This window comes from Phaenicophaeus curvirostris, chromosome 27, assembly GCF_032191515.1.
Source record: "Phaenicophaeus curvirostris isolate KB17595 chromosome 27, BPBGC_Pcur_1.0, whole genome shotgun sequence".
In the NCBI taxonomy this organism is placed as follows: Eukaryota; Metazoa; Chordata; class Aves; order Cuculiformes; family Cuculidae; genus Phaenicophaeus; species Phaenicophaeus curvirostris.
Window position 1 is genome coordinate 2,096,431 of NC_091418.1, and position 24,390 is coordinate 2,120,820.

General features: G+C 57.7%; 3 protein-coding genes across 9 annotated transcripts in view; 2 read left to right on the forward strand and 1 right to left on the reverse strand.

The window, feature by feature from the left end:
• Nucleotides 1-958: 958 nt before the first annotated feature.
• On the forward strand, nucleotides 959-5,224 carry C27H8orf58 (chromosome 27 C8orf58 homolog). 2 transcript variants are annotated; one of them, XM_069877630.1, is made up of 6 exons: nucleotides 959-1,041; nucleotides 3,333-3,808; nucleotides 3,889-4,044; nucleotides 4,231-4,318; nucleotides 4,825-4,928; nucleotides 5,006-5,222. In XM_069877630.1, the coding sequence occupies exons 1-6, from the start codon at nucleotides 996-998 to the stop codon at nucleotides 5,087-5,089; spliced, it is 954 nt and encodes a 317-aa protein (XP_069733731.1). In that variant the 5' UTR covers nucleotides 959-995; the 3' UTR covers nucleotides 5,090-5,222. The 2 variants fall into 2 exon arrangements, with proteins under 2 accessions (XP_069733731.1, XP_069733732.1); XM_069877631.1 differs by lacking the exon at nucleotides 959-1,041 and adding an exon at nucleotides 2,596-2,677 and having other exon boundaries at nucleotides 5,006-5,224.
• A 109-nt stretch (nucleotides 5,225-5,333) lies between these two features.
• Nucleotides 5,334-9,772, forward strand: CCAR2 (cell cycle and apoptosis regulator 2). Of its 2 annotated transcripts, XM_069877661.1 has the most exons (4): nucleotides 5,334-5,591; nucleotides 5,668-5,763; nucleotides 9,227-9,330; nucleotides 9,410-9,531. In XM_069877661.1, exons 1-4 carry the CDS (start codon nucleotides 5,499-5,501, stop codon nucleotides 9,411-9,413), a joined length of 297 nt encoding a protein of 98 aa, XP_069733762.1. In that variant the 5' UTR covers nucleotides 5,334-5,498; the 3' UTR covers nucleotides 9,414-9,531. The 2 variants fall into 2 exon arrangements, with proteins under 2 accessions (XP_069733762.1, XP_069733761.1); XM_069877660.1 differs by lacking the exons at nucleotides 5,334-5,591; nucleotides 5,668-5,763 and adding an exon at nucleotides 8,723-9,056 and having other exon boundaries at nucleotides 9,410-9,772.
• A 555-nt stretch (nucleotides 9,773-10,327) lies between these two features.
• Nucleotides 10,328-24,390, reverse strand: part of BIN3 (bridging integrator 3) — a 49,526-nt gene continuing 35,463 nt past the window's right edge. For all 5 annotated transcript variants that reach the window (XM_069877638.1, XM_069877639.1, XM_069877640.1 and 2 more), the window contains 3 exons: nucleotides 18,789-18,930; nucleotides 15,887-16,021; nucleotides 10,328-11,131 (listed from right to left, as the gene is read on the reverse strand). In XM_069877638.1, the coding sequence (XP_069733739.1) occupies nucleotides 10,985-11,131; nucleotides 15,887-16,021; nucleotides 18,789-18,930 (424 nt within the window). In that variant the 3' untranslated portion in view covers nucleotides 10,328-10,984. The remainder of the gene's footprint in view (nucleotides 11,132-15,886; nucleotides 16,022-18,788; nucleotides 18,931-24,390) is intronic.

A 24,390-nucleotide genomic window follows, 5' to 3' on the forward strand; every position in this document is an offset into this window, starting at 1 on the left:
CCCCCCTCATCCCATCACTCCCCTCATCCCATCACTCCCCTAATCCCAGGGCTCTCCTCAACCCATCACTCCCCTCATCCCATGGCTCCCCACATCCCATCCCTCCCCATATCCCAGCGCTCCCATTGTCCCAGGGCTCCCCTCATCCCATCTCTCCCCTCACCCCAGTGCTCCCATCGCCCCTTGGTTCCCCTCATCCCGCAGCTCTTGTTCTCCCTCCCAGGGCTCCTCTCATCCCATCCCATCCCATCCCATCCCATCCCATCCCATCCCATCCCATCCCATCCCATCCCATCCCATCCCATCCCATCCCATCCCATCCCATCCCATCCCATCCCTCTCCGGCCCCGCGGGTTTGGGGCAGAAAAAGAGGGATAAAGGCTTCTCCGGGGCGGGGACGGCAAGACGGGAGGGGGTACAGGGCGGCCCCGCCCCGGCCCATCAAGAGGAGGAGGAGGAGGAGGGGAGGAAGGCGCTTGCTCCCTGCCCGCCGCTCCCGGAGCTCCCGCTGCTCCCGAACCTCCCGGTATTCCCGGTCCCCCCAGTCCCGGTTCTCGCTTCACCCGCTCCCCGGTTGCTCCCGGCGCTCCCAGTTCCCTCCCAAGATTCCCAGTTCCCCCAGTCCTGGTGTCGGTTGTCGGTTCACCCCCTTCCCAGTTCCCCTAGTCCCATTCCCAGTTCCCAGCTCACCCCAGTCCCGGTGCCGGTTCCCACTTCACCCCCTTCCCAGTTCCCCCAGTCCTGTTTCCAGTTCCCAGCTCACCCCCTTCCCAGTTCTCCCAGTCCCGTTCCCAGTTCCCAGTTCACCCCCTTCCCAGTTCCCCCAGTCCCATTCCCAGTTCCCGGCTCACCCCCTTCCCAGTTCCCCCAGTCCCGTTCCCAGTTCCCGGCTCACCCCCTTCCCAGTTCCCCCAGTCCCGTTCCCAGTTCCCAGCTCACCCCCTTCCCAGTTCCCCCACCCCATTCCCAGTTCCCCCAGTCCCGGTGCCCCCGGGATGCTTCGCCACCGTGGAGCGTTCACACTGCAGCCTCCCCGTCGCGGTGAGTTCGGGGTCTGGGGTGATGCGGGTGCTTGGGGGGTCCCTGAACTGGGGTGTCTGTGCTGGAGGGGGGTCCTGGACCCCCCCCCAGTTTGTGGTGTTTGTGCTGGAGATGGGACTTGGGGGGTCCTGGACCCCCAGTTTGTGGTTTCTGTGCTGGCACCGGGACTTTGGGGTCCTGGACCCCCCAGTTTGTGGTGTTTGTGTTTGAGACGGGACCTGGAGGTCCTGGCACCCCCTAATTATCGCTGCTTGTGCTCCAGGGGGTCCTGGAGGTCCCTGGAACCCCCTAATTTGTGGTGTCTGTGCTGGGGGGGGACCCGAATCCCTCGGTTTTGCCCCCTCCCTGCTCCCCGTGGGGGAGTCCCAGGGCGCTGGGAATTCAAACCAGTCTTTGCTTCCCAGTGTCGGGGCTCCGGGTCTATCCCAGTGCCGGGGCTGAGCCCGTGGGGTCCCCCCGTGGGGATTTGGGGTCCCAGCAACCTGTGGCCCCTCTCTGTGCGCCCCCCAACCCAGGCTGTGCTGAGAACCCCAACAGCGAAGCCGGGGAGTCACCCGGAGGGTTGGATTTGAGGGGCCCTCGGGGAGGTTTGAGCTCTCCTGGAGGGGTTCCCCCATTCCGGTGGGGGTTCCCCATTCCGGTGGGGCTCCGAGCCCCCCACGGTGGTGGGACAAGCACCGTGATGGGATGGAAAGAGGTGGCCTTGGGGGGTTCCATCCGGCACGGCCCATGGAAACGAATCGCGTGGGAGCGGGGCAGCCGGCGGTGCCGGGGCGGAGAGGGCACCCCACGGCATTGCTGGGATTCATGCAGGCGCTGAAGGCTTGGATTGTCCGCTGGGATCGTCCGCTGGCCGGCGGCGACCTCCCGGTGGCCACCAGCCCGTGAAGGAGGCGCGGTGAGGGGCTCCAGCCATTCCTGCTCGTGGGAATGGGTTTGGGACCCTTGGCTGATGAGTTAACCCCAAGCTTTAAGAGGGTGGTGGGATCCATGTGGGACCTGGTTGTTTGCTGGGAGCCTCTCGGTGCCGTGCAGCCACCAGCCCGTGATGGATGTGCCGCGAGTGGCTCCGGCACGCAGACAGGGATTTGGGAGCACCGGGAACTGTGGCCGATGAGTTCTTCCCAAACTTTCAGTGGGGTTTCCCACAAGTGGTGGGATCCATCCAGCACCTGGCTGTCCGCCTGGAGCCTCCCAGTGCCCTGGGATCTCGTGCCCTGTGGCCACCAGCCCGTGATGGCGAGTGGCTCCAGCCAGATTTGGGAACACCGGGGACCCTGGGCTGATGAGTTCATCCCAAGCCCCAAATGGGATTTCCTGCAAGTGGTGAGATCCATCCGGCACCCGGTTGTCTGCCTGGAGCCTCCTGGTGCCCAAGAAACCCTCTCGCCTTCCCGGTTGAGGTGGGAGGGAGCCCTAAACCACCGGCTCAGCCAGTATCACCGATCCCAGCAAGGAACCAGTTGGGAACCAGTCCTGTAATGAGGCGCCTCTGGAAACAGGGCCCGTCACCGGCTGGGGTGGCTCTAAAAGGGAGCGCCGGGACGCGCGCCCGGACGCGCGCCCGGCAGTCGGCTCCGGCTCACGGCAATGTGGGGTGGCTCCCGCGCCGTCTGGAAAAGGAGGTTCAGCTGCTGTGAGTGTGAAAACTGGGGGGGGAGCCCCCAAAGAGGGGCTTGTGGGGCGGTGGGCAGCTCTGCGCCTTGCATTGAGTGCTAGGAGGGTCCTAAAAATTCACCCTTCAGCTGCTCTGCCACGATTGGGATGGGAAGGGAGGTGAGGTCCTGTACAAGGAGGGTCAAGACCTCGCTGCTGCTCCATGTCCCATCTGAGGGTGCAGGTGATGGTTGGGACACCCCAGCTGGTGATGCTCCCAATGCTCTGGGGACAAGAGGAGGAGCTGGTGGTCCCTGGAGTCGTCCTGCAGCGTGAAGGGGATGGACCCCACAGTCCTGCTGTGTCCGGGGTCAGATGGGGTGGGGTGAACCATGAGCAGCCCCGGCCAGGCTGGGGTGAGGACCCCAGGAGCTCCCCAGGAGATCAGCTGCGTTCCTGGGGAGCATTGACAATGGGACGAGCATCCCTGGCACAGGGCAGGGACCCCTCTGGAGAGCGGCACCCAGGCAGAGGGGCTGAAATGCTCTGCGGAAGCAGGGAGAGACCTCCGGCATGGCTGGAGGTGCTATGGGGCAGCTTGGGGGGCTGGGAAGGGGGGCAGCCCCACGCCTGGGCATGTGGGGCAGCAAGGACCCTGCCCTTTCCGACCCCATCGGACCTCTCTCGCCCCTCAGATGGTCCCTGGGAGACAGTGGAGAGCTGCGTGGTGCTCACTTCCACCAGCGTCTACCGCCGGCTGCAGGACCCCCCTCAGCAGCCCCAGGGGGGGCTGAGCTCCTGGGGACCCCCCCGAATCCCCCGCTCCCCTAGAAGCCCCTCGGCAAGCGGGCGGCTCCTCAAGTCAGAGTCTGAGGACTCCGGGGTGGAGATGGCGAGCCACGAGCACTCGCCTTCCACCCCGTTGAGCTCGGAGAGCAGCTTCTCCCTTGATGGTTTCCCACCGGAGAAGACCAACCCAAGAGAGGATCCGGACCCCGAGCCCTCCCGGCCGCCCCGTAGCCGCTCGGCCAGCAAGAAGCTGGTGCAGGCGGCGCAGCGGAGCCGGAGGCAGCGGTGCCAGCGCCAGCTCAGCCGCCCCAGCGCCAACACGGCCGAACCGCGGGAACCTCAGGAACCAGAGGAACCCAACGTGGAGGATCCCAACGCATCGGTGCGTGCCGGAGAAGCGGGTGGCTGTGGCTAGCGGGGCTCGGTGGCCTGGTAGCCCTCAAGCCCCCGGCTTGCCCGCAGGCTGTGCCGGAGGCGGCGCTGCCCGTGCCGGGGCAGGGGCTGCGGTACCTGGAGCACGTCTGCCAGATGTTGGAGCGCTTGGCCCGGCTGCAGCAGGACAACCGGCTCCTCCGGCAGCAGGCGGTGGGTGCCCGGCGCACCCGCCCCGACACCACGGTGAGGGCCGCGAGGCTGCGGGGCGGTGGTGGTGAGGATGGAGATGGCCCGGCTCACACCTCGCATAGAATTATGGAATGGGTTGGGTTGGAAGGGGCCTCAAAGCCCATCCAGTTCCACCCCCTGGCATGGGCAGGGACACCTCCCTCTGGATCAGGGGCTCAAGATGTATCTTTGCACCCACAGCCCGTCCGGGAGCCAGCGGGGAAGGATACGGCCACGTGGAGGGCTGAGCGGTTCCGACCGCGCTCCTGCTCCGACAGCCAAACTCCAGGTGAGGGGGGACAGGACGGGATGGGATGGGATGGTGGGGACGGGATGGGACAGGATGATGGGGATGGGACAGGATGGGATGGGAGGAGATGGGATAGGGTGATGGGGACGGGATGGGGCAGGACGGCAGGGATGGGATGTGGGGTGGGATCCAGGGGCAGATGGGGATGGGATCTAGGGATGGATGGTGATGGGATGCAGGGATGGATGGAGATGGGATGCAGGGGTGGGATCCAGGGACGGATGGGGATGGGATCCAGGGACGGATGGGGATGGGATCCAGGGACGGATGGGGATGGGATCCAGGGACGGATGGGGATGGGATCCAGGGGCGGATGGTGATGGGATGCAGGGATGGATGGAGATGGGATGCAGGGGTGGGATCCAGGGGCAGATGGGGATGGGATCCAGGGATGGATGGGGATGGGATGTGGAGTGGGATGCAGGGATGGATGCAGGGCCGTGTGCAGCCAAACTTCCACATCATCTTCTTCCCACCCCGTGCAGCGCCGGACCCCGAGCCGTGCCAGAGGACGTGGGGGCACTCGGCCAGTTCTCCCAGCCTGCTGGACCCCTCCGAGAGTGCGGTGGGTGCCCCGACAGCGGACAAGGTAGGGATGAGAGACGCAGGGGGGTGGCGGGTGCAGATCCCGAGGGCCCCCCGGCTGATGCCCGTGTCTCCCCGCAGGACGGGCGCTCGCACTGGGGGCGGGTGAAGGTGCTGCTCACCCGCCTGACGCGCCGCTCGCTGCGGGGCGGCCGGTGCAGGTAGGGGCTGGGGGTCCCACTCCGGCCATCGCCCCTGGATGGAGGAGCCGAACCTTGCGCGTCGCACCCCGCCACGTGATGTCACACCGACCTGGGGCCGGTCCCCTTTTTTCCCCCCCCACCCCCTCCCACAATAAAGTCTTTTCGCTGCTCTTTGCGAGGTGATGTGCTTGTTGCGCCGTGATGTCACGCGAGGACACGTCACGGCTGCATCACTTCCGACAGCTTTTCCGACCCTTTTGTCTGCTCGGCTCCCAGCCCATGGCCCGGATCAAGCGGCTGCAGCCCCCCCCCAAGCCCCCTCTGGGGGGGCCCTCCTGCCTCAGAGTGGGGCAAAGCTGTGTCCCCCCCAAAAAAGAAGAGCCCTTTGCTGAGGTGGGTGGGCAGGGGATGCTCATAGAGGGTCTTGGGGGATGCTGGAGCCCCTCACAGTGTCGTCGGGTCTGCGTGATGAAGGGCTGGGTACCACAGATGAAGGTGCTGATGGAGGAGCTCTCTCTGACCAGGTAGCCCCTTCTCCCCTCCATCCCTCCTCCCGATTCCCGACGATCTCCTGCTGTGACTCGGTTTTTCCTTCCCCAGCGGCACATCCCGTTCCCACCCGCCATCCCTGCGCCTCCTCGGAGCTCAGCGCCTGCTCCAGCCTTGCTGCATCCCACCCTGCTCCTGCTGGGAAAGGTGAGTGCTCAGCTTTGATGACGGATCCGGGCTCCGAGAGGGGACTGGGGGTCTCTGCCAGGGACCTGGATGCCAGCACAGTGTGATGATGCTCTAGGTGTTTGTTTTCCGGAGCAAACCTACTACTCCTGGGTGATGCCACCGGGTTTTATGATGCTGCTCACCCCTTTCCAGCCGTGGAGCTCTTCCCATCACCCTCATCTGCTCCCCTGGGGTGGAAAGCAAAGGGCAGGAGCAGCTCAGGTGGATGGGGAAGATGCGTGTTTGGCACCTGGGCAGCCCCCTCCTTGCTGCCCTGCACCCCCTGTGCCTTTTGGAGAGCTAAACACTCACCTGGGCCAGACTCTGGGACACGGGGCCCTTCCCTACTGGGTGCTTTGGCCACACAGTGATGGGTTTGGGGCGATATTTATGGTCTGAGAGGATCTCTCTGGTTTCTTGAAGTCTCGGGGCAGCCAGTTCAGCTCCCACAACCACGTGTGTGGGGATTTGCTTCTGGGTGAGCCTGCTCAGAGCGAATTCAAATGCTCTCAGTGTGGTTCTCTGCCTCCAGCTCCTTCTGTGACGCCAGGGAGATGCTTAGAGCATCTCTGCAGCTTCCACCACCTCCATCTGGGCTGGGCACCTTCCCCCTTGCTTGCTGTGGTACCCCAGCTGCATCCTGACCCCCAGGAGGATGCTGAAGCCACTCCAGATGATGCTGATATGCTTTCAGTGCCAAGGTGAGGAGGAGGAAAGTCCAGTCTTGGGCATCTCTGGGTGGCATCCCACCACTTTTTGGAGGCGAGTGCCACCAACTTGGGCGTCTCAGAGTAGCACCATCCCTTCTGGCTCTGTTTTGGAGTTGAGTGCCACCAGCTTGGTCATCTTTGAGTGGTGCCACCCCTTCCTGCTGCTTTTCGGAAGTATGAGTGCACATGGGCTTCACTTAACGGTGTTTCAGAAACCAAGGCTGAGAGCATGCCACATTGTAGAGTTAATTTTCCCTTTCTGCGAGCTCTCCCCAATAACTGGGATCTTGTGGGTGGTGTGAGAAACCGCTTATTATCCACTTTTCCTATGCTGGATGGAATTCTCCTCCCCAGCTCGGTGCGGAAAGAGCGCAGCGTGCATCCCTGCTGGAGCAGAGACTCAACCCTGGCAAAGGGAGCAGCTTTCTGGCTGAGAGCAGAGTTTGCAGCGCTGGGAATGATCAGGTTAGGATTCCATTGAGTGCAATTCCTCTTGAGCACAGGGACAGCAGGAGGAGCTGGTGGCACAGAGCAGGAGCCGGGCTTTGCTAAGCAGCAGGGATTGGGGGATGAGCTGCTGGGACTGGAGGGAGCAGGGAGGTTGCTGGGATGAGCCTGGCAGCCTTGCAGGATCCACAAGGGACAGAAGGTGGATTTAGGAGAATCACAGAATAGTTTGGGTTGGAAGGGACCTTAAAGATCATCCAGTCCCACCCCTGCCATGGGCAGGGACACCTCCCACTGGATCAGGGGCTCCAAGCCCCATCCAACCTGGCCTTGAACCCCTCCAGGGATGGGGCAGCCACCACTCTCATTATTCCACTGTCTCACCACTCTCATGGTGAAGAAATTCTTCCTTATATCGAGCCTAAATCTGCCTCTCTCCAGTTTATAACTGTTCCCCCTCATCCTATCACCACAAGCCTTTATGAATAGTCCCTCCTCAGCTTTCTTGTAGCCCCTTCTGTTGCTGGAAGTTTGCTATAAGGTCTCCTCAGAGCCTTTCTCTTCTCCAGGCTGAGCAAGCCCAACTCTCTCAGCCTGTCCTCGTATGGGAGGTGCTCCAGCCCTCCGATCATCCTTGTAGCCTCCTCTGGACCCATTCCAACAGCTCCATCTCCGTCTTATGTTGAGGATTCCAGAACTGGACACAACACTCCAGCTGAGGTCTCCCAAGAGAGGAGCAGAGGGGCAGAATCCCCTCCCTCACCCTGCTGGCCACGCTGCTCTGGGTGCAGCCCAGGACACAGTTGGGTTTCTGGGCTGCGAAGGCACATTGCCGGCTCTTATCGAGCAATGACCTGGAGAGCCCAGGTGGGACTTAATCCAGCTGCAAGCAGTGCAGCATCTCCAGGCCGTGGCGCAGGAGGCAGCACATGGGAGCTGCTCAGCATCTTCTCCCACTCGAAAAGCCATGCAGGGTCTGCCAGAGTTCGGCTCCCCACGCATCCCCCGTGGAATCGCGTGGTGCACGGGCTCAGCTCCTCGCGTGGCGCTTAAATATAGCATCTCTGCTCCGCATAACCATGGCAACGGAGTTTATTTTGCTTAAACCTGGCCCGGCATGTGATGCGGTTGGGAAGGAACAGCTGAGGGGAGATGAAGTTCTCAGTGCTGGGTGCAGGGGGAGGAGGTTTGGCTCCGCTTGTGACTCTGCGGGATCCAGGAGAGGGCTGGGCAGGGGATGCTTTGGGGCCAAGACGTTGCTCTGCGTCCCTGTGAATGGCCTCACCAGCCTTTCCATGTCCTGTCAGGGCTCTGGTCTTGTCCTCTTCACTCCTTGCAGCCTCCCCGCTGGCAGAGGGAAGGCTTTATGGGAGTCCTGCTCCACGCTTTCTCCTGGGCTTCCTGGGATGGACCTCAACCCCATTCCCTGCTGCGCTGCAGGCTCCAGTTTGGCCAGTTCAGGCACTGGTGGGAGGTGGTGGTGATTTTCCTGCTGGACATCTGAGCAGGACTCCCTGGAGGTGCAGGAGGTGCCAGCCCAAGGTGGAGAAAGGACCCTCGCTGCTTCCATCACTGGAGAAGCCCACGATGGTGAGGCTTTGCTGAGCACGGCAATGCTGGGTGCCAGCTCAGATGTCCCAAAAGATAATTCCATGGCTCTGGGTGCTTGGACAGGTCTGTGTTTTGGAGAAGGTGAGGTCCTGCTCCCATTGACAGGACCTTCTTTTTCCAATCCTGTCTCAACAGGGTTTTTTAGCAGATGGAGGCCCTTGAGCAGCACGTGTCTGCCACAGGAGGCATGGAGCTACCATCAGAGCCTGAATTCCCTGTGGATCCAGCCCTCATGGTCCATCCCAACCTGGCCAGGCAGCTCTCCAACACTGCTGGAGTGCAGTAGGTGGTGCGAGAAGCTGTTCTTCAAGTAGGCTCAGCACAACAGCGATGGGCAGGTGGTCGTGATGGTTGCTGAGCTCTTCCAGGAGATGCTGCAGCAGGATTTTGGCTACAAGCACTACAAGGCGCTGCTGGTCTTGCTGAAGGAAGAGCTGGTAGAGGCCAGGAACCCAGAGCCAGAAAGGGCTTCCAGAACAGTGAAGGAGGCTGAGCAGACGTTAGGTATGTAGCTAAGGGGGAACCTGGTGTCCCTGGTGCAATCCTCATCCTAGGATAAAGAGATCTTTGGTAGGCGTAGGGATGCTGCGGGGAATGGTGGAGCTTCTCCTTCTCCAGACCATGTGGTTCTTGTCCCAGGAAACCTCCCTCTGCTGCCTCCTGCCCCTGCCCAGGTCTCCCACAACGTCACAGTGCTCCACCTGGGACAGATGCTGGAGAAAGCGGAGCCACCAGCTCTACCTGGAGAGCAAAATCCACATGCTGGAGGGCGAGCTGGGTAAGCCAGGGTGAGATGTGCTGGGATGTGGAGTGCTGTCTTTGTGAGCTGCAGGTCAACCCCTCTCCTCTTTTTCTAGATAAAGAACCGATATCCAACTGATCTCCACCAGCAGAGAGCGAAGTCTGCCTGCTTGGACATCACATCGTGGAATCATTGATGGTGGCAGGGTCCCCGTGAGCTGTTTCTGAACTGGATCTCCCTGCAGAGCTGGGCAGGGTTTGCTCTGACAGGTTCTTTGCATTTAATGGAAAACCTCTAAGGTCAGGAACTTTGTGTTTGCGTGGGTTCTCGCGATACTCTGAGCTGGATGCAGAGGTGGGAGACGGGCTGGTTTGTTTGGGATGGAGGGACATGAACAGGGGGTGCCCACTGCACCCCAGGCTGCGGCCGTGCCCCTGGTGGGCTCCAGTTCCACACCACGCCAGCCCCATAACTGGTTCCAGGACATGGAGAGCAGCAGGAAGGGCTCCTTCAGCCTCTCCAGATGCTGCACTGTGCCAACTTGTGACCAAATTCACGGTATTCGACTGTAAAATTGTATGTCTTGTGCCATTTCTTTTCTGTGCTGCTCCAGGGGTTCTTCAATCCCTTTCAACTCCCTGACACCTTCCTTAAAATGACACCTCCAACCCCACAGTGCCTGTGGATGGGGAGCAGAGCTGTGCGAGCTCACAAGGGGAGCATCCTCTGTGGTTCCCTGAGCTGCAGTGGCTGCAGGAAAGGGGAGCAGAGTGATGCCAGCCCACGAGAGGAGCATCCTCTGTGGTTCCCTGAGCTGCAGTGGCTGCAGAAAAGGGGATCGGAGGGAGGCCAGCCCCCAGGGGAGCATCCTGTGTCCCCCCAGGTGGCAGTGGCTGCCGGAAAGGGGATCATCGGAGCTGTGTGAGCTCTCGAGGGGAGCATCCTCCGTGCCCCCCCGAGCAGCAGTGGCTGCTGGTGGCAGCAGAGGGCGGCAGCAGCTCGGGCTGGCACCGCACACCCGCCTGCTCACAGATCCAACCACTGCCAAAAACTTTATTGGAAGCACCTTGGGTGCTGAAGGATGGCTGTGGCCCAATCCGGCTGTGCAGCCTCCCCTTTTCCCTGGATTTTTCTCCCCGATGGGCTGCATTTCCCTCTCACACGTCCCTGCCTTCCTCAGCCCTGGAATCTCAGCTTGCCTACTACCACCTCGGTGAGTACCCAGACGCTTAAAATGGGATGGACTTAGAGCACAGCATCACTTGATGCTCTGTGCGGGAAGCACAGCCCTTTCATTGTCCTTCCTGATGCCTCAAAAAGTAGAATTTGGATGCTTTTACCCTCCCCCAGTAGGGGCTACTGGGCTACCTAAGGCACAAAACAAAGGGCCCAGCACAAGGAGCCTGGGGTGGGAGTGCTGAAGGGTGCTGGTGCATTTCAGCGTTTCCAGCTAAGCAGGACGGCTCCCTTCCCTGCTCCCCTGCAAAGCCTGGCTGCAAGGAACTGTCTGGCTTGAGGGGGGAGCCCTGCTGCACCCCCCATCCCCACCCCAGCCTCTACCTTGTCCTGGCAGGAACGCAGAGCTCAGGGCAAAGGGCTAAACCTCCCCAAGTCCATCCCTCGGAAGGAGGAGATGGGGAGCAGCCAGGCTTGGGGGCTCCTCAGCTCCTTCCCCATCCCGCTGCGGCGCTCAGTCGTCGGCCACGATGGACAATGCCCGCAGCTCGCTCAGCTTGGCCTCGTTCTCCCGCTCCCGCTGCTCATCGCTCAAGCCGGGCCGGTCGATCTGTGCTGTCAGGTCACCAAAGATCTTGTGCATCTCCGTGTAGTAAACAACCTGCGATGGGGAGGAGAGAAAGAAGGGGGTGAGGAGTGGAGCTGGGGGGGTCTCCTTCCCCACATCGCGGTGGGAGCCAAGAGCTTGGCCAGCCTCGAGCGTTAGCATCTCTGTTGCTAAAATAGCTTCCTCCCATGTGTTAATACCACCCCCTTGGATTATTACAACTCAACACATTTTAATAACACGCTGCCCTTCTCTCTTCACTTCCCATCTGGGGAGATGCACACACAGAGCTGCTGCTGGCCCCCAGTGCCACCAGCCCCGTGCCGCAGCCAGGCTCTGCCCAGCCTGGCACCGGTGCCACCAGGCTCTGCAACAGGTCCCTGCTCGGCGGGCATCGTGCCTGGCAGCGCCCTACCCTGCCTCCAGCAGGGGGGAGGGGGGTTTTAATAACGTGCTAATTAGCGCTGCCAATTAACGCGAGCAGCGCTTCGCAGAGTGGGAGCCAGGGGGTCAGCGCCGGCAGATGGCACCAGGATGCCTGCATGGGCACAGGCGCTGGGTGCCAGCGAGCCGTGGTGCTGCATGAGGGGGGCAGAGTCCGAGCCACGTCCCTGAGGATGATGCTTGGCCCAGGGATGCTCGGAATCTGGTGGGGAGGGATGGGAACGTGCTGCTCTCGGCCCTGATTTGCGGAGCGGCACAGGTGATGCTCTCTGGGCACCTGCGACCAGCCCCAGCAGTTCCATTCCGGGATGGAGACGCACACACAAGTCTCCATGGAGACTGGCTCCCCTAATCCTGCTCAAAACGATGCTTCTTTTTTGAGGGGAGCTGCTGGGGAGCCACCCGCCTGCATCCCCTATCTCAGGGGGTGCTGGGTGGTGATTCAGCATCGCTGCTCATTTACACAGTGACTAACGAAGCCCGCTGCGTGGCGGTGGGGCCGAACGGGCCAAGAGCCCCCTGCTCGTCCCATTGCAACCCCCTCGCCAAAGCACACTCCTGCATTCCCTGCAGCCCCAGGCCCATGCACGCAGGAGACGCCGAGCACACCCACCACCTCCATAATCCCTCGGTGATGCCACAGGGGAGCATCCCCGGCTGGAGGGAGGGCCGCGAAGCCGGGGACCAGAGCCCTGGAGGAGCCTTCCATGTCCCTCATCCCCACCCTGGCATCAGATGGGCTTGGATCCCTCACTCTGCGGCACAGAAAAGGCACTGGCATGTTGAAGCCTCGATCTCTTCGGGATGGAGCTGTTGCTCCCCAAGGATTGCTCCCCAAATCCTGGGCACACCAGCATCTCCGCATGGAACGGGCAAAGCAGAGGAAAGATTTTGGTCGCTGCCCCCCTACCACCCACGCGCTGCAGCCGCTGAGCCCATCCTGAAGGAGACACCAGGTCCCCGGGGCCCAGCTGGTCTCCTTGGGGATATTGTTCTCCCCCAGTAGGACCCAGTGCCTAACTAGTAGGCAGCCAGCCGAGTCTCCCGTGCTTTATCAACGAGATCCCACAGGCATATGGGTGAAAACCATTGCTGTTTCTCCGAGGAGGGGGATGCAGCCCATCCCGAGGGGCACGGGCAGCGTGGAACCCGCGGCATCGCAGGCAGCTCGCCCCACAGTCACCAGCCCCACGGCCGCCTGCAGCTCAGTACTTTTCCAGCTATGGATACCATATGCTCCATCCCCAGCCCATCAAATCCCATCTCCAACTCGCCTTTGAGAGCGAGCCAACGGCCCCGAGTCCACCTGTCTTGAACTAATTCTGTTTTGGGACACCGTGTTCTCCTCATTTTCTATAGATTGTGTTTACGGTGCCGCAGCCGGGCAGCAGCACGGGGTGTGTTTGTGTCAGCCCTCCACAAAACAAAAGCCCAGGGGCGCTGCCAGGGCTGGACCACCGAGGCTCCCCCAGCCGCCCCACGGCTCGTCCTGCCTCGCAAGCCCCATCTGTCTCCCTGTTTCATTAAAACCCAGCGCAGGATCATGTTTTCTAGCTGGAAAATAAAGCGCAAGGTGGTAAAGAAGCGTTCACGCGCTCGCAGCAGTGACGGAGCTCCAAATCTCCCCCTTTCATCTTTTATGTGGCCACTTCAAAGTCCCCAGGCAGGGAAATATTTGCCTCCGTTGGCTCAGCCCCGGGGTATGTGGGTGGGCAGAAGTATTTGGTGTTGAATGTTAGAGCCCCTGCGAGCTCCGGGCATGTCACGCCGTCAGGAGCCACCCGGCACCACGGCTCGTGGCCAAGTTGTGCCATGGGAACCCAGCCACCCGGCGAGAAGGGCTCGGAGGGTCTTGTTGGGTCAAAGCCATAAAGCTGCTGCTCTGGAGCTGGTTAGAAGCAGGGGGTCCTTCCCTTCGCCACGGCACGGATTGTTCCCAGCAAGGCAGCTGGTCTGTTCTCAGCTCATCGTCATGCTGGCCGGTGCCACTTGTCACACGCTTGTCTCCCGTTTTAACTCCCAGTTTTCACCAGGACCAAAAACCAGGGAAAAACGACACAGTTTTTGCACTTGGGCTGCCTTTAAATGGTGGGTTTGATCTGGGGAGAAGCGATCGTGGAGTCACAGCCCCACCCAGCAGAGCCAACCCCAGGCTCCACGTCCCCGTCTGCCCCTTTCCTTGAGGGACACGCACTCAAGCCCCATCCTTCCTCAAGGAACGCACAGAAGAGGCCGAAAAAAATTCCACTGAGTAACGCGAAACCCCTGAGATGCTCAATGAGGCACCGAGGGAGGGAGAGAACCTGGGAAGCGGGTGGTGGGATGAATGGGGCTGGTGGGGGGAGGCAGCACAGCCCGTCCCCATTCACACACCTCCCACCTGAGATGCTGGGATAGGGATGCTCCTGGTCTCACCACCACAGCTCCTCGGCTGCCGAGGTCCCCGCAGGTGACTCAGGGCTCCCGGGTCCGATTCCTGGCTCCCCACTGGTGCATTAAATTACTCTGGGGAAGTTCTTTTTCTTTTCCTTCTCCTTTCTGCCACCAGCGATGGGGAAAACGCCACGCAGCCCCCAGGTAAGAGCTCCTGAAGATGGGGAACACGGCCTGAGCTCAGCCTCCGCTCAAACGAGTCGTTGGGGAGTCAGTGGAGATGCTGTCCTGCCTGGGCATCCCTCTCTGGGGGTGGAAGGATGCGACCGGGGCTGGGAAACAGGCTGCAGCTCCCATCTAGGTCGGTGGGGAGGGTGGGATGTGACACATCCATCTGGGACCAGCTTTAGTTTAGCCTCCGGGAGATGCATCAGCTTTGTTACGACGCTGTCTCTTGGGTATTAAAAACAAGCTTTTCCTCGCCTTTCTTAACAAATCCCTCACCTGAAGAGAGGCAGGGCAGGCAGCCAAGAAAGAGAAGAGAGGATTTCCAAGGGAGAGGAGGGGATGAACGCAAATGACTCGTAAACAGCCCTGGCGACAGCACCCCGATGCCCCCGCGCTCGCCCCGAGCGCCCGCCAAGCCGAGGCAGGAGCCAGCTGGCAGCGCGGAGCCAGCACGAGCGCAGCGAGGACATCGTGGCCAAGGACAGAGGGGCAAAGCCGCTCTCTAAGGAAACTGCCAACAGCTCCCGAACGCCCAGACAAGGCATTTGGGTTTCAAGGTTTCATCCAAACGACCTGCTCCCAGCCAGCGGCTGGAGAGGGTTTGCAGGGGGAAGGGACTTTGCGGTGGCTCCAGGGAGTCTGGTTATTTCGTGGCTGGAACAGGGAGCCCCGCGCGCCTGATTGCTAAGGGAACAGCGAGCGCAGCATCCCCAGCACCCAGCGAGGCGGCGCAGGGTGCATCGGCACCATCTGGTAGGTGAATCAGCCCTGCAGACAACGCGCTGGCAGCTCTGCAGAGAGGCCCTTCCCCGAGTCGGAGGTGAGATGGAACACGTGCTCTTCGCACCCTCCTTGCAGCCACCTCACCGGTGGCACCGCAGCAGCTCCCTGCCCAGAAATGCCAGAGGAAAACACCCACGGGAGGAGCAGCACGTGGCTTCAGCCACCTCCTGGCACTGGACCATCCCACGAGCCAGGACACAACGTGTGGCCGGGATGCCAACAGTTCAAAGCTAGGTTAGACCCCAATAATGTTCCTTTCTAGCCCTAAAAAAAAAGGGTGAGAGGAGAAGGAAGATAGAGGAGGAGTGGCAGCAAGGCACAAAAGGAAGCTGGAGGATGGAAATCAAAGCAGGCTGTGGTTTATTTAGGCCACCTCTTCCTGCAAAGCCTTGGCGTGGAGATTACACACCAGCTGCCTTGATCTCTGCCAGCACACACCAGCTTTGGTCACCAAGAGCCAGATTGAGCCTTAAGATGAGCCCTGAGCCATGATCTCAAACAAGATCCAACCCTGTAAGGACTATCAGCACCAAGAGATAATGTATCCAGATGGGTAAAACCATCAAACGCCAGTGGCTGATGCATAACCAGGGCCTGAACTTTGTTATACAGACAACCTGGGAAAGCTGGGGAGGGGCTCTGGATCAGGGAGAGCAGGGACACGATGATGGAAAAGGTTTTGAGCTGAAAGAGGGGAGATGGAGATGAGATCTTAGGAAGAAACGTTTTGCTGTGAGGGTGGGGAGGCCCTGGCGCAGGCTGCCCAGAGCAGTGGTGGCTGCTCCATCCCTGGAAGGGTTCAAGGCCAGGCTGGATGGGGCTTGGAGCCCCTGATCCAGTGGGAGGTGTCCCTGCCCGTGGCAGGGGTGGAACTGGATGGGCTTTGAGGCCCCTTCCAAGCAGAACCATGCCATGATTCTCTGATTCTCTGCCCAGCAGCGATGGTGGGCAGTGTCAAGCAGAGAGGGGCCCGCGTCTCACCTGTGCCCGGACCAGTGACTCGAAGCTGGGCTTGAAGTAATCGATGCGGCTGCTATAAAACTTGGGCATTTCCTCCAGCAGCTGCTTGTTTTTGGCCTCAAAGTCCTCCTTCACTGGCCTCAGCTCTTCACGGGCCTGGGAAAAGAGAGAGGATGGAGAGTCAGACACCTGGGAAAGCACCTCCCCTTGGAGGACCCTGCACAGAGGACACCCCAGGGCAGCAGATCGCTCAGCTTTGGCCTGAGGACAACCACAAACTGGCTAATGGAGCCTGGTCAGATCCAAGTGACCATCTAATGGAGCCTTGTGGGACCCATGCGACCAGCCAACAGAGCCTGGTGGGTCCCAAGTGAGCAGCAAACACAACCCAGTGGGACCTAAATGACCAGCTAATAAAGCCTGATGGGACCCAAGTGATCAGCTAATAAGGCCTGGTGGGACCTGAGTGATCAGCAAAATGGAACCAGGTGGGACCTGAGTGATCAGCAAATGGAACCAGGTGGGACCTAAGTGACCAGCTAATGGAGCCTGGTGGGACCCATGCTCTGACCCTGGAAAGCCATGGGACACATAGAGACACTGCCGCAGAGATCACAAGCCAGCCAGTCTTCTCCTCTCCAGAAGAACAGGAACAAAAACCAACGCCAAAGCTTAGCCAGGCTGGAGAACATCTCTGGCCACGTCTGTATCCCCTCACCCCACGATTCCCAAGAGGATCCTGTCCCCACCATCATTTTCGCCTGTGACCTTCAGCTCAGCACGTCCAACTGGCTTCTTTAAACAGAAGCGTGGGGAGAAAGGGAAATGTCTCTGAGATGGCGTGGAAAAGGGCAGGAGGGGGTGGGCTGTGAAATATTAGACAGGTTCAAGTCTGCCACTTAATCCCAGTGCCATTCCGACGGGAGGGGGATGTGGGAGAACGCCGGCAAGCCAAGCCCAGCCGCGGCGCCGGTCCCACTCCCTGGGCTGGCACGGGCAAAGCTCCAGGCTGGCAAAGCCTTAAATCATCTCAGGCTTAAGTAGGTCTGCGAGCAAATTCATCAGTGTTTAAACTCCTGGGGTGGAGCTCTTGTGGGCCACTTGAGAGCAGAAGACTTGGAGCAAAGAGCTCGGAAGGAAAGACACGAATTTGCAGCTCAATAAAAATACCTGGATGAGATGGCGGAGCACGTCTGCCACGAGGATGGGCTGAGAATTAGGGTTGTTCAGCCTGGAGAAGAGAAGGCTCTGAGGAGACCTTAGAGCAGCTTCCAGTGCTGCAAGGGGCTCCAGGAAAGCTGGGGAGGGGCTCTGGATCAGGGAGGGCAGGGACAAGACAAGAGGGAATGCATTTTAGCTGCAAGGGGAGATTGAGATGAGATCTTAGGATGAAGAGACAGTGGCCCAGGTTGCCCAGAGCAGGGGTGGCTGCTCCATCCCTGGAGGGGTTCAAGGCCAGGTTGGATGGGGCGTGGAGCCCCTGATCCAGTGGGAGGTGTGCCTGGGTGGAACTGGATGGGCTTTGAGGTCCCTTCCAACTCAAACCATTCCATGATTCTATGATTCTGTGATTCTATTTCCCACTGAACCGGAGGATCTCTCGGATATTTCAGGTTCAGGACTGCTTAAGGCTCCTGCAGGCGTTTAAACTCGCTCAGCGACTGGTTAAGATCTTTCTTGGGGGGAATTAGATCACACAGAAGTTCATTAAGGGAAAAAAATTAAACAACTCAAACCTGCTTAATCACCAGGACAAAAGCATTCCCATTTTTCCAGCCACAGCTTTAGTCAGCGAGGCTAAGCTAAGTAAGCTGCTTACTATTAAATCGGAGGTCTCTTTTGTTAAGGCTGATAGGGCCATTCTTTAACACAAAACTTCATTTTTCGTGGGGAAAGTCATCAGAAAATACATGTTCTTTTGACTCTGACAAAGTCAACTTGTTCCTTAAAGGATCAAGCCCTGTTCTGCGGGAACGACGGCTTCGGGGAGAAACGCTAGCGAGGATTGAATTAAAAAAAAAAAATCATGATTTCACTAATATTTGGAAGAGAGAAAGGAAGTCGGCAAAGCTCGGCGTTAACCAATTACTGCAATTATCCAAGGCGAATTCTTGTAACAGGTGGCAAACAGAAAGCCCCGGAATGCTCTGATCTTCCCTTTCCCATCCAGCTGCTCGCCGAGCCACACAGGGCACGGGGAAACCTTCTTCTCCCAAGTAATAAGGGTCAGGACGTGAGGAAAAGTCCTCGAGTTGTGCCAGGGGGGTTTACATCGGATATTAGGAAAGATTTTCTCACCGAAAGGGTTCTCAAGCATTGGACCAGGCGGCCCAGGGCAGTGGTGGAATCTCCATCCCTGGAGGGGTTTAAAAGCTGGGTAGATGAGGTGCCTAGGGATGGTTTAGTGGTGGACAGGGATGGTTGGACTCGATGATCTCAAAGGTCTCTTCCAACCATTATTTTATGAATAACACAGCGTGATCTGGCAGAGCTGCCCCAAAGTGAGAGGAAAGAGGCCTCTGCCCTCTCTATTATTTCTAGAGGGGTTAAAAAAACATGTAGATATGGCACTTCAGGACATGGTTTAACACGGTGGGGTTGGACTGGATGAGTTCTGAGGTCTTTTCCAGCCTGAACGAGTCTATGATCCTAAATCCCCAGCGCACCAGCTTCATTGCTGGCTGCTCCTCCAAACATCCCCAGCTCCCCTGGCTTTTATCCCACTTTAGTTTGGAAAACCGGCTTTGCTGAGCGCTGTAATTCACATTTTTGTTATCAAGGGCCCTACGTGGTGATTCTACAGCGATAGAAGACATCCTGCCACAATGTTCTACCTCACAGGGGCTTGGCATGGATGTCAAAAGCCAAGGGGAAAGCTCTTCCCAAGCCATCCCGGGTTTTGCATCCACGGGCATCTCGGTACCTGGTGCAGCTTGGCAAGGACGGGGCCGGTCCTCTCCTTCTCCTCATATTTCTCCACCTTGGACTGCAGGCGCTTGTAGTCCTGCAGCGTTTGCTCCCGTCTCTTCACGGCCATGTTCAGGCTGGGGAAGACGCTGCTGAACCTGGAGAAAGGATGGGAAAGAGGGTTTGAGGTGAGATATCTTGGTCGGATGCAGCACCTGAGGATTCAGAGCAAAATTATCCAAGGTTTTAAACAAAGCCTGTTCCAAAGCCTTCCTTGCGATCCTGCAGGAGGCTGGAAGAAAGCATTAAGTTCAAGATAAGATTCACAAAACCAGGATACGGGGTTGCACAGCACAGCTGGAAGGTTTTGTGGGTCAATCCACTTGTTGAAGGGTGTGTTTTTAAACAATAATAATAATTAAATCCATGCCAATGTTGCAAAGGCTGGGTGAAGCACTTTGAAGGTCCCAAACCTGCTTCTGAGCTCTCCTGCCAGCCTTTATGCTTTTCCTATTAGTTCTTTATTTCTAACAGTTTTCCCCCTTCTCTTCCAGCTGCCGTAGTCGAGAACAGGCAGAGCTGCCTTATCTGGGATGGGGGATGGAAGAGGCTGCACAAAATAAAGCTGTCAACCCCTCAAAGCCAAACAAAAAGGGAAAAAACCCAGCTTTTCTCCCTATATAGAACTGGCTAATGTGGGATTTCCCAATCCCGTGTTTGGAAAAGCAAAGAGCAAGGGGAGAAGTTGAATCTAAAGTCCAGGAAGCGACAAATATCAAGCGGAAAATAAAACTTCACTGCAAAAACCTGAGCTTTTGGGGCAATTTTGAGGGTTGCAAAGCCTGGCTGAAGAGGAGCTCTGCACCCCCCTGCGAGGAGCAGCAGGAGCCAACAATTAGCCAGGCTACAGGAAGATTCATATTATTAAAATGTGTTACAAATCGAGGAAACACAAACATCTGACGGCGAAGACAAGAGGGAGTATTTTTGAACACGACAGAAACAGGGAAAGCCAGAAACTGGAGCCTCCTAAATGTCAGTAAATTGAATTATACTGGTGGCGCTGGGCTATGGGCTCGTATGAAATGGGTCACACTATTAATTTAACCGCCACGTTATAAGGTCATTTAGGGAGGACCACGGCCAGGAACTGCTCATAAAACATGTGTCTGCACAGCCTGACGATGATTTTCACAAGCAAACAGCTTTCTGATCTCTTCAAATCGAAACAAAACACCCCTACGATCCAGGTTGGGGGGCACATTAGTGAAAAGAAAAGCACAAATCCTACTTTATGACTGATATTTGCTTTCGATGCTGGGTTAATACAGAGGGTTCAAGCAAAACCATGGGCAGTAGCCACTCCAAGCCCTATTAAAACCCCATTTTCCGATGCGATGCTTGCTCTGGAGGGTGTTAATGTGGATGTAGAGGCGAACCTTTTGTCCCTGAGCCTTCCCAGTGTGCCAAGGGCAAATGCCAGAAGGGAAGGGAATGGGAAATATTGATGTTCAAGCATTTATATTCAAACATCCCTCATCAAGACGGCGACCCGGGGATGTGTTCTTGCGATCCGGCTGGCTGAGGATAACCAGGGGCTGGTCTCTGCACGGCTCCCACATTGATATTCTCCTTCTGATCGAGCTTTTTGCAACAAGGCACGAGGAGCAACCTGTAAAAGTCATCAGGGAGCTCGCCCAGCGTCACCCGGCTGCCCAGCTGCCCGCGAGCAGATCAGATGCTGCTGCCCTGACATTGCTTTTTATGGTAACCTTCGCGTGGCTCCCCATTATATTTAAATATCTCAGTGGCTCACACGGCCTGGCCGCAGATTTGCCATCTCCAAGGCGATGGGCTGCTGCTAAAATATCTCTTCCCTCTACATAAGGTCCAAAAATACGCTGAGAGAAGGGTAGGGAGGTTGGGATGGGCAGTAAGGACTGTCTGGAGGAGGAGAAGGGAACCCAGGTTGAGAGGTCGCCCCAGTACAAAAGTTCTTTGCCAACGTCGGTAACTTCTACGGAGGTTTCTCTCAATTATTAATGAGTTGGCAATGGGAAGGAAGGATCCTGATCTGGGAGCGCAGGGATGGGATGAGGGGGAAGGGTTTTGAGCTGAAAGAGGAGAGATTGAGATGAGATCTTAGGGAGAAAAGTTCTCCTGAGAGGGTGAGGAGGCCCTGGCCCAGGTTGCCCAGAGCAGGGGTGGCTGCCCCATCCCTGGAGGGGTTCAAGGGCAGGTTGGATGGGGCTTGGAGCCCCTGATGCAGCGGGAGGTGTCCCTGCCCATGGCAGGGGGTGGGACTGGCTGGGCTTTGAGGTCCTTTCCAACTCAGACCATTCTGTGATGCTCTGATCCCACCATCCCAGCAGCTCCCAGCTTTATCTCATCTCCCCGATGCAGTTTGGGAACAGCACACAACCTTCTTACCTCTCAGCATCGCAGCCAAAACTGGGCCAGGAGCACTTTATGACTCACTAAGGATGATGGAGGTGAGCAGAGCTGCTCCTCCACACAGAGCTGCTCATCCACGAGGCACCCCTGGGCCTGGGAAATGCTGGAAGAGAAGCCCTGGGGCTGGGAAATCCTCTTTTCCCAGGGCTACAGGGAGGTTGTGCACCAAAATCTGAGCCCTGGCTGTCCCCTCCACCACTGCCCACGTGTTAACTCTTGGAAAACACTTACGAAGGTGTTAGAAGGGGGTTAGAACTGGATGGGTTTTACGGTCCCTTCCAACCCAAAGCATTCCATGACTCTAAGAAGATGCCTCCAAACTGCTCAGCCGTGTGTCAGTACCCAACAGCAGCTTTTAAAGAGCGGTTTTCTGATGGCCCAGCTCCTGAGCCCTTTCTCTCGCACACTCTCAGCACTTCCCCAGTGCTGGTACATTAAAAGAGCCACGAGACACCAGAGAATTAGCACGCAGCCACTTACATCTTACAAACTCACTACCGCAGGGGAAGAGAGAAGCCTTTAGCTCAGAAACGCAGCAACTGAGAACGGAGAAGACAATCAGCGACACAGTTTCCATTTACTTTGAAGTTAAATCTGGTTTTAAAAAGGAAAAAGGCTTGATTTTCCTCATCCTATTTTTTTTTTTTGTTCCTAATATCAACTTGGTGCAATTTCGTAGCCCGTAATGGAAGGACACTGCGCTCTGGCAGCGCTTTAAAACAATATCTACAGTGCTGGATCTGACGAGGCTGTTTCTGTGTAGGCACAGCGGCTCCTGGCTCAGAAGGACTTTCAACACAGAGAATATTTGCTGCATTTCAGAGAGGGGAGCGCGGCTCAGCACCACCAGCTGCCACTAACACAGCATCACAGAAAGGTTTGGGTGGGAAGGGACCTCAAAACCCAGGTAGTTTCAACGCTCTGCCATGGGCAGGGACACCTCCCACTGGATCAGGGGCTCCAAGCCCCATCCAACCTGGCCTTGAACCCCTCCAGGGATGGGGCAGCCACCACTGCAGCAGCAGTGAGCAGCAAAACTGAACCCATTTGAGTTTCTCCTGAGCAGCTGCAACCAAGAAGCGAAGTGGTTTTTGGGATTTTGAAGCCATTTGCAAACCCCACGTGGTAGCTGATGTTATCTGGGTGCATCCATCTTTCACCACCAGGCAGGACCAGGCCAGCCTTGGCTCCTCCAGCCACCACCAGCATGCTGATCAAGCTCTCCCCGTGCAGACTAAGCTCTCCTTGTGCCGACCGAGCTCTCCCCGTGAGTCACCTCGTTTAATTTTCACGCAGGATTAGCTCAGCTCAAGCAGAGAAAGATGCTCCTTCCTTGGAGTCATCTGGATGGAGGTGAAGCTGCCACCAGCTCCTGAAGGAATTACTCTGGATGAATTCCCTATTAACCCAGCAGCTCTGAAATTCCCTGTGGAGTTCAGAGAGAAAGGGGTTTCCTGCCCATGTTGAAGTCCTGCTCGGGTTTTTCTCCATGTAGGCACAGAAATAGGACCTCCAGCCAAGTGCCGGGGGGGTAAAAAGGGAGATACGGGCTCCCAGCACTGCCAAGTGATTCGGATGACTTAACAAATTGCTCCATTTCACGTGTCACCCCAGTGTCTTCACAACTATCTCATGCATGTTATTTACAAATGCTCCTCGTGGAAAGGCTGGCAGAGAGACCATCTACAAACCCTCCAAAAGCTCCTGCCATCCACAAACACAGCCCTGAGGCTCTCAAGCCCTGCGAGCATCTCATATCTTTTCCGAAACCTTTGGCTGCCAGCAGAGAAGGGATGGGGATTGTCGTTAGTGTCAAGGGTGGGGAGCAACATCCAAACAGCATCAGCCACTCTGAACAACAAAACCCATTTTAGCAGGACCAGGGAAACGTCAAACTCTTGTTGTTTCATCCATCCGCTCCTCCCGCACGTGGAGCAAGGTAACCTCAGGAGGAAGCATGGATGAAAAGGTCAATCATATCCTGGGCTGCACTAAAAGAAGTGTGGCCAGCAGGACAAGGGAGGGGATTCTCCCTCTCTGCTCTGCTCTCACGAGACCCCTCCTAGAGTCCTGTGTCCAGTTCTGGAATCCCCAACAAAAGAAGGAGATGGAAGTGTTGGAATGAAGTTCAGAGGAAGCCACAGAGATGATCTGAGGGCTGGAGCACCTCTGCTGTGAGGACAGGCTGAAAGAGTCGGGGTTGCTCAGCCTGGAGAAGAGAAGGCTACGAGGAAACCTTACAGCAGCTTCCAGTGCTGAAAGAGACTCCAAGAAAGCTGGGGAGGGACTTTATAGAAGGGCACGGAGTGATAGGATGTGGGAGAATGGCTTTAAATTGGAAGGGGGAAGATTTAGATGGGACATTAGGAAGAAATTGTTCACAATGAGGATGGGGAGGCCCTGAGAAGCGGCGGCTGCCCCGTCCCTGCAGGTGTTCAAGGCCAGGTTGGATGGGGCTTGGAGCCCCTGATCCAGTGGGAGGTGGTGGAACTGGATGGGCTTGGAGGTCCCTTCCAACCCAAATCATTCCAGGATTCTATGAATGATTTTAGGGACAACGGCTTAGACAAAAGAAAGCAAAAATGAAGCAGGCAGGCTCCACGGACAAGAGAAAAAGTCGTAATTGAGTTGGGGGGCATGAGATGGAAAAGAAAGTGATGTTGGAGGGGGTGAGGAGGGTGTTTGGAGAGGCTCAGCGCGGTGCCGAAGCAGCTGGGCTATGTTGGGGGATGCCTGCCGTTCCTCAGCCCGTGCCCACACGTCCGTCGTGGCCCCGTCCACCCACCAGGAAGGGGGAAATTAAAACCAGCCCTTCCGACCAGAGTGCAAAGGAAGAGAAAATGAAGATGCCGGTACAAAAAAGGAGCGAGCTGGGGGATTAGGCCGAGTCCCGTGCGTGACAGGAGGGGGCCAGGGAGCCATGTGGCTAGCTTTGTGCACGAAATCCTCATTAGGGGCTCGTTAAGGACATGAAAGCAGCTTTTCCTGCTTCCGGTGGCCAGCACCTCTGGGGCTGCTCGCAGGCGGGTTATCTGCTGAAACGCAGCTCGAGGGTTAAGAAGAAGACCCCCCCCTGCTCCATGGATGCCACACACGGGGCGCTATCACCAGCAGATCATTGAATTGTAGAATGGGTTGGGTTGGAAGGGACCTCAAAGCCCACC